The 9450-nt window shown below is 36.5% G+C and overlaps 1 protein-coding gene across 2 annotated transcripts in view; it reads right to left on the reverse strand.

Annotated features, from left to right (window-relative positions):
• The window catches only part of LOC107734192 (MKL/myocardin-like protein 1), a 41758-nt gene extending 32865 nt beyond the window's left edge, over positions 1 to 8893 (reverse strand). For both annotated transcript variants that reach the window (XM_016546072.1, XM_016546071.1), the window contains exons 1-3: positions 8773 to 8893; positions 7946 to 8016; positions 4307 to 4505 (exon numbers count right to left, since the gene is read on the reverse strand). In XM_016546072.1, the coding sequence (XP_016401558.1) occupies positions 4307 to 4430 (124 nt within the window). In that variant the 5' untranslated portion in view covers positions 4431 to 4505; positions 7946 to 8016; positions 8773 to 8893. The remainder of the gene's footprint in view (positions 1 to 4306; positions 4506 to 7945; positions 8017 to 8772) is intronic.
• Between the last annotated feature and the right edge of the window lie 557 nt (positions 8894 to 9450).

The raw sequence follows: 9450 nt of genomic DNA on the forward strand, positions 1-9450 counted from the left end.
TCGTGCACAAACGTCCAGACAAAGTAAGCATCCCACGTCATATTTTGTTTTCCAAAAGAGCTTCTTGGCTCTCTGTAAGGCTAATGTTGCTAAAGCTACCATTGTCTCTGCCTGTTTTCACTGATGCTGCCGTCACGTGCTACCAGAAAGATCGTAAATAGGAATGCGGTAGTTAAAAAATGCATTTGGAAGCAATGTGAAGTAAGTAATACGGTCACCACCAGTTAAACCGTAACACTGGTATGCCGGAGCATGAGCTCTTGAAGCTCCATCCTCTTCTGAAAAGGGAGGTGGGAGCACCAGCTCATTTGCATTTAAAGGGACAAACACAAAAACGGCGCGTTTTGGCTCATACCCTAAAAGTGGCAATTTCAACAAGCTACAAAAAAATTCTATGTGGGGTATTGAGATAAAACTTCACATACACACTCTGGGGACATCAGAGAACAATTTAAAATATTGTATCAATGCATTCTATGGCACCTTTAAGTTTTCCCAACTTTTGATTTTTTACAGTGTAGTATGTGTGCATCAACTGTAAATGGGAATGCTTTACTGTCAGTATATCAGTCATTTACATTATATCTAATTAAAAATGCATCAAAGTAGGTAAAGTCATAATAAAAAGTCATAAAAACAGAGATGCTCACTTCGGAACACACATGCACATTGGCTGGTTCAGCCTGAAATATAAGCTTTCTTTAATGCTATTTGAGCAACATTTATGGGACAGTTAATATCGAATTTCGTTAAATGTGAGATTTTAAGATTTCAGGATTTCCCCATTCCATCAGACAGGACTTGGGCTTGGATTCCTGAAATAGCTTTCCAGAGGCATTGCAAATATAGCTGCAGAGTGAAAAGACTTTCCTTGAAAGAGACTTTGCCTGCATCTTTTCAAATGCACGCTGCTTTTTTTTTTTTTTTAAGTTGATCTGCTAAATAGCAGTTTCTGTGGTTATTTTTGTCTGAAATAAAAAAAAAACTGTGCATCCCTATTTACTTGCTTAATAATAAAATGCATGCAAACGCCAACAGTGTTTTCTAAACACCTTATAGCGATCACTTCAGTTTTGTGCAAGAGAAGAGAGAAGTCTTGCATTAACATGTCTGCTACTACCATCTAACCCTCAATGAAGTGCAGCTCGGGGGGCTGAAGACTGAAAAAAGGGAGTGGTGACTGCAGGCCATGAGTTTCTGAGGTGCTGTTACATGGGAGTTTAACTCTTTATTGGCATTCCTGCAGTTCTGGAAAAAAGCAACAACATCCCACTACTCACCTGCCTACCACAGCAAACCTTACATAATAACATCCCACAGATTTTTCAGAATGAAAGTGTAACCCGTCTGGAGTGAAATCTCAGCATGCTGCAGCGTCTGTGCGTCTTCCTGCTGGCTCTGTGTAATCTTCACTTCTTTAAATCATCCTTTCCTCAAAGCGTCCTGAAGTCAAACCGAGTGTCTGCTGTACATCAGAGAGCTGAACGGACATGCTTTAAAGAGTCCTTCTACATGTCACACAGAATTAACAAGCCGTTTCACTTTCAATAATGTACACTTCCTTGACGCCCTACTCCCACAGGACCTGAATATTCATTCCTTTATGTAAAGAAAACTGTGCATTACATAACTTAATGAATCAGCGACCTGCACAATGCTTATGAATTTCCTTGTTCACGATTGCCACATTTAGCATACACACAATCATACATCAGCACTGCAAATGAAACGGATCACAAAAAACATCAAGGTTTTGGACACCCTCCATATTTTCAATGTAAATAGTTTCCAAAAAAAGAAAAAAATAGCATGACTCTCTTTCCTTCCATTTCACGGCACCCAATGTCTCTCAGTGGAAAGAGAGCAAAGAGCAGCTGAAATAAAGGCAACTGCGTAAGACGTTCTCGTTGTTTCCGGCTTTAACACTGTTGAGACGTGTACGCTTCTGCGCATACAAAATTGTAACATTGCAACTGATCTAATTACTTCATTATTGTGTGCTAAATCTAATTAGAAAATCATCCTATATACATCCACAGAACATATGTGACTGTACATCCTGTTGTTTTGAGAAACATTACAACTCCACACCACTAAATTCTAAAATCATTCTTCATCTAGTTACCTAGTGGCTAATGAAACGCAGTCCACCTCTACAAAGAAAAGAAGCAAAACTAGAGATGCACCGATGGCAATTTTCTTGGCCGATTCAAGTTTTTATTCAGGTAAGAAATACTACAGAAATGTAAGTAATCAAATGTAAAATAACACATCCAGTGTTATTTTACATTTGATTACTTTCATTTCTGTAGTCTTCATTGTAAAAATTAAATACAGATTAATGCTTACCATTAAAGTTATAAAACGTATTCAGTCAAGAGCAGAAATTCTGTGATTAACTGACTGTGTTCAACTGGATACTCGCCAAGACGGGCATTTTGACATAATTTTGTATGTATTTGAACGTTTTAGCGTAGTTAGCCACTCATTTTGGTATTTGTGGCTCACAAGCTGTTTGAGACTGAGCGCGGCTTGTGCGCTGACTGCGCTCCAATAATATAGATCAGTGGTGGTGCGCGCAATACAAGCACTATTTAACCGGAGTGAATGAGACGTGTGTGAGAGAGAAGGGGTCGTCGGAGAGAAGAGAGCGAGAATGCGTGGCTGATGTTATTGCCTGTGCCGCTGGTAACAAAACGGATCGGCTCGAAATCGGAAAGAAGTGAGAATGACCGGCCGGTCACCGATCCGGGCCGATCATGAGGAAAATCGTCCGATTCCGATCCCTGGCTGATCGATCGGTGCATCTCTAAGCAATACCTATTACATTGTACTAGTATTCACCTTATTTTGCAATAAGGTGTATTTTACAAGTACAATGTAAACAGCACTTGAACATTATCGCTGAGGATCAATACAGATTTACTAATTCAATTTGATTCACAAGCTGTTGATTTGATTACATTTTTATTTTGAAGATCGTGATTAATTGAACATTTTAAATGAGACCTAATGAATATGGTAATAACTAAATACCATATGTAAAATGTTCAAAATTGAGGTCAGTAAGAGTATATAATTTAATTTTTAAGTCTCTTATGCTCAACAAGACTGCATTTATTTGTATAAAGTACAGTAAAAAAAGGAATATTGTAAAATAGCAGTGCTGTCAAACGATTAATCGCGATTAATCGCATACAAAAAGTTTTTGTTTGCATAATATGTGTGTGTTCTGTGTATATTTATTATGTATATATAAATACACACATACAGTATATATTTTGAAAATATTTACATGTCTATATTTATATTCATATAATTTATATTATAAATAATATATGTAATATATAAACAAAATTTTTCTGAAATATATGCATGCATGTGTGTGTATTTATATATACATAATAAATACACACAGCCCACATACATATATTATGTAAACAAAAACTTTTATTTTGGATGCAATTAATCACGATTAATCGTTTGACAGCACGATTAAATTGGAAGTAGTTTTACAATTTAAAATAAATGTTTTCTATTTTAACATATTTTAAAATGTAATTTATTCCTGTGAAGAAAATGCTGAATTTTCAGCAGCCATTACTCCTGCTTTAAGTGTCACCTGATCATTCAGAAATCATTCTAATATTCTGATTTGGCGCTGAAGAAAAATGTCTTATTATTATCAATGTTGAGAGCAGTTGTGCTGATTAATATTTTAGTGGAAACCATGATACTTTTTTATTCTTTGATAAATATAAAGTTCAGAAGAACAGCATTTATCTGACATATCTTTACTGTCCCTTTTGATCAATCAAATGCATCTTTGCTGACTAAAAAAAAAAACCTTTTGAACGGTGGTCGTAAACTTTTATATATAAACTTTTATATATATGTACACCTTTTTAAACATATATACAGTGGGTACGGAAAGTATTCAGACCCCCTTAAATTTTCACTCTTTGTTATATTGCAGCCAGCCGTATTAGATCAAGAGGGTGCTTCTACTAAATACTGAGCATTTTTCAGTTTTTCTTTTTTAATAAATCTGCAAAGATGTCAACAATTCTGTGTTTTTCTGTCAATATGGGGTGCTGTGTGTACATTAATGAGGAAAAAAAATTAACTTAAATGATTTTAGCAAATGGCTGCAATATAACAAAGAGTGAAAAATTTAAGGGGGTCTGAATACTTTCCGTACCCACTGTATATAACATGATATTGAATGGACAGATTGTGTGTTTGGATAACTTCACTTTCAAAGGGAGTTTCACTAATGAACTAGCACTAGTGTGCCATAACTCACCATTCTTGCGCTCTTTCAGGGGCAGTAAGCTTGGTACAGACTGCAGAGAGAGTTCCTGCAGCACACTGGTCACCGCCTCGCTCTGAGGACTGGGCACAAAGCCGCTCCCCACGGCAGACACCATGCTGCCAGGGCTTAGCTCCTCCCCACGCTTGGCTTCCTGCGCTGCCAGGGTGACAGGTGGGTGAAGCAGTCAGACCTGTGACAGGTTAATTATAGAGACGAGGCTGAATTAGAAACTGCAAAACACAGATATAAAGGGCATCAGAGGCTTTGCTGAGGGTATATTTCTGACATCATGCATTTTTATATTTTGGAAGAGAACAAATAAAGACTTCACACCCTAAATAAATGACCTTTCTGAGTAAACTCATGTTTCATGCAGCACAGTCTGTGCTAAAACAAAAAGTGTGCCTTGCATGTCCTATTAACCTATATTAAATCACTTGCGTACTTGAACCAGTGAAACCACTGTGGGTGTTACATGTTCTATAAAGCACAAAAACTACAAGTTCAGACATGATGTATTGTGCAACTCGCACTGGAACTCACACACACTCAATGTCTTCCAATATGACTGGAGGCAGCGATTTACACAAGCATGTCAAATAACATCAGGTGGAGAACTCAAAGCCTCCAGCAGTACGTGATTTAGGAGATTTTTTTGGAAAACGCTTTGTCTGGTCTAATTTTCGACAGAACAAAGACCGATTGTATGGCTGTCTAATCTGCGAGTGAGAATAAGTCAGAGTTCTACACATTTGCAGCCTTGTGCATATTCATTTGTTAAATATTTTGGATAATTTGATAACGAAAACTGCAAGAAAAACTGCAAACCATAGTATAAAGCAATGCATAGTATTAATACAACCTAAATATTTAATATCCAATTTCAGAAGAAGCTAATGAAAAATTCAGAAAAATGCAGTTGATTTTAGAACACTTACAGTACATGATTCATATGTACAACTTATATCTTTTTTTATTAAAAGCTTAAGTCGTCACTCACTGAATGAAATTGAGCAACCAGCACATTGTACAAAATATTTTCTTTTGTGTGTTCACAGCATTTTGTTTTTATTTTGGAGGGTACGCAAACACACACACACACACAAACATTGTGGATTAATTTGAATTATCCACCCATCTGTCCACATCTCCATGTTGCTGATTTAGTAATTTAGCCTTCTTTTTATTTAATTGCTTTCATTGTCCTTTTCTTTCTTCATCCCAACAGTTGGGCAGAATGCATTAAGCAGAAAAAGTCTGGCATAAACCCTGGAAAGAACTTTAGGACAATCCCTGTAGCTGTAAAATCGCCACATGGAGCATTAGACGCAGTTTCCAACGAGACATTAAAAACAACTTAAAGTATCATCTGACTAGGAGCACAGTGATGGCAATGGTCATTCTGAGCATTAAAACTGTGGAGATGGCATTCACAAATGCACATTATGCAACTCTCCATTTGTGAGGTAATGTAGCACATCTACTGACATTAAAGGGACTGTCCACTCAAAAATGAAAATTCTGTCACCATTTACTAACCCATTTACCAAAGAAGATATTTTGAAGAATGTTGGTAACCAAACAGTTTTGGTTTTCTTTGACTCCTATTCTATTTTTGTCTATATTGTATATTATGTAATTCAATGGGAACCAGAACTATTCGGTTGCCAACGTTCTTCAATATCTCTTCTTTTATGCTCCACAGAAGGAATGACATCTCACAGGTCTGGAACCACAGGAGGGTGAGTAAATATGATAACAGAATTTTCATTTTTGGGTGAACTGATTTACTGGAAATAGATCAGAATATTAGAGGAGTGTTCCTGAATGCTGTTCTTAAAGAGCAACCAAATCAATATCTAACTGTATAACTTAGAGTTATTGTTTCGAGTAAGCGTTGTCCATCTTGTTAGCTAATGCATTCTTCATTATGATCTCATCAGCATCCAGAGTCTATCGATACCCCAATCCCACCCTCCCGTCCCAAGAGAAGAGAGGTGGGGTGGAAAGAAGAAATCATTTTATTTTAAGCAGTTACCTAATATTTGACAAGCCTTTTGGGACTACTTAAAAGTTTTCCTATTGCTGTACGCCTAACCATTACAGCAGAGTTTCAAGACCCATGGCAAGTTGTGCCCTTTTCTTTAAGAAGTAGTATTAGATTACAGTACATTGTCTCCTGCCAGCTATGGAAAAAAAATCAATAACACATGTTAATATTAAAACCTGGCTGGCTTATCACATGGCTCTCTAGAACTGTGGTTCCCAACCCTGGTCCTGGAGGCACCCCAACACTGCACGTTTTGCATGTCTCCTTAATCAGACACACCTGATTCAGGTCATCAGCTCATTAGTAGAGACTCCATGACCTGAAATTGGTGCATCATAGAAAGGAGACATGCAAAATGTGCAGTGTTGGGGTGCCTCAAGGACCAGGGTTGGGAACCACTGCTCTAGAACACTTGATTCTGAACTAAGAGGTGAACTATTGTTTATGACGATGCGAAACTGTACATTTCACAGTTACTCATGGAAATATACTGGTTCTGCTTTTGTATCACTCTATGCCTTCTCTCTTCTCATTCCAATGCAAATCAGAACAGCTAATTGGCAACACTGTGCAACTTAGCAGTTCAAATATAGCAGCTCAGTTTTAATTTTATGGTTAGCATAAATTGATAAATAGAGGTTCCCAACCAGTGGGCCTCAGCAAACTTCCAAGGGGGCAACAGGATGACTTAAAAATATTTAAAATGAATAAATTATTATTAATATATTAAAATAATTTAACTCTAATTAACATAGAAATGCTTAAAAAAAAAAAATCAATAACTGAATCACAAAATTAATCCAATAAAACAAGTGGTTTGTTTAACATATCAACACTTCCCATTTCTGACAATAAAAAAAAAAAAGTTTAAAAACAAGCGTCTTTGTCACACTTGGAGCATAAATGGTTGAGAACTCCTGCTTTATAAACAATTTTTTTATTTTTTCAATTAAAAAATTGTTTGCATAAACAATTTTATTTATTTTTTTTACAGAATCTTTAAATTAATATACAAGAAAGAAAATAACTTAATACGACATGTTATTGTGTGTATTTATTAGGCAAGCAGATATACAAAAAGCTGAATAATGTACAGTCAGCAGGTTATAATCACAAAATGAATCCTTCAAGGTGATACAAGACTGATGAGATTGATGGGTCCCGATCACGCTGCTGGAGTGTACTTTTTAGCAATGACAGACCGGCTGCACACTATTCCTTATATTTCTAAGAAAGGGATTATCTACAAGAACATTCCAACTTTACAGGAGAAACAGTGTTCAGACATGCAATGTTCAGGTCTAGTACACTGACAAGGGGAAAGACGTAAAGCTCTCTGACATTCCTCATTGTGCAGGTCCACGCTTGCCTTTAACCATCAGCCACAAAAATAATGCTAAAAACACATAAGCCTTCACCTGAGAAATTGGCAAGTGATGCAGGTAACCCCATATCCCATTAACCAGACAGAACAACATAATCTGGATAGGCACAGCCTTTTGGAGTAGATCAGAAATTCTGAATTTGCCATGCTAGTACAGATGACTTCTTAATCAAATCAATATTAAATTGCACAATACCTTAAATATGAGATCCACAGCAACAGATTTCAGCCTCATTTCCACTCACAGTTTGAGAACATCTTGAAGGCCTTGTGAAAGAGAGGATCGGCATTTGTAATGAAACTTTGTATATATATATATATATATATATATATATATCATTGCACAATATCCCAAAGCCAAACATCTAAATTATGCCATGAGTTACAGATACGTGTTGCCATAGCAGCAGTCAATGCAGATGCTTATGTAAAAATCAGAAATGCCTCTTTTATACCAGTTCATGAGCATGCAAACAGAAGAACTGACCTAAATAGGCCAGATTTTATTAATATATAATAAGTCCCTTGATAGCTAGTCTGTGTCCACTGTCCATCAAGTGGAAAAGGGACAGATCAGCAAGTGTTGTTGATTAGTAGGTGTGTCTCAGCACTAGCTCATCAAATGCTTCATAATTCTCGTACAAACAGTATAACGTTAATCATACAGCATTATGCCAGTGATTTGGCTCAGAAAATAAACAAACCACGACACACGATTCTTTTTAACACTTATTATCGCTTGTTGTTACACATTCATCACTGATGCGACATGAGAGGAAATGAGAAGCTTGTGCTGCTATGAAGCTCATGCATTTGAAAAATCATCACGTTAAACGAGACCAAACAGGCCAGATATAGCAGGCCAGATCCTCGTCGCGACAGCTGCATGTATGTAGTAACAGACACTAGTCTAGTGGATCAAGTGAAATGTGCGCTGAGCAACAATACATGAGAAGCGGATGAATTGTCACATACCGCTAAAGGGGGACTCACATGCGAACCTGTTTGATTTGAACAACTTACCGAGTCGCAAAGTGAAACGCAACAACCGTTCGGCTTTATAACGTTGTTCGTGTACTCAAAAAACTGTACTGTGGCATCCGGCTACTCTCTGCTGTTCAACCACAGAGTGCTATGAAGCCAGTCAACACAGCCACAGCGCTTCCGGAAAATAAAAGTAACGTTACACCTAAAAATAAAAACATCACGATCTGCAGATAAAGATGTATGACTGCCAAAAGTGCATTAATTGTCTTCCGAATATTGATAAACATAAAAATAAAAATATAATAAAATGGAAAACAAAACAACTTTACATTAAATAAATAATAAACAAACAATAACAAATATACAATGATAAATAACATAAAGTAAAATTAAATTAAACAATGTAGTCAGACAATAACTTGTGGTCTTGTGCTTGCAAGACCAATGGCGTTGAATAATTCTGCTATGAAAATAACAAGTTAGGATTAGATTACCTTGCGTTAAAATAAAAGTCCCCATCGCCACAATTTTTCCCCAGTTTCCTCTGTAGGGACGTTTTATAAGAAAAGAAACAAAATATAAATAAAATTATGCACAAATAATAACACTGGATGCTAAATATATACAGCACATGTACCAACTGCACACCAGAATAACTAACTTTGAATGATTTATTGAGGCACTTACACAATTTAAACATGAGTCATGAACAAA

Source organism: Sinocyclocheilus rhinocerous, unplaced genomic scaffold, assembly GCF_001515625.1.
Source record: "Sinocyclocheilus rhinocerous isolate Xijiao unplaced genomic scaffold, SAMN03320098_v1.1 scaffold820, whole genome shotgun sequence".
NCBI lineage: Eukaryota > Metazoa > Chordata > Actinopteri > Cypriniformes > Cyprinidae > Sinocyclocheilus > Sinocyclocheilus rhinocerous.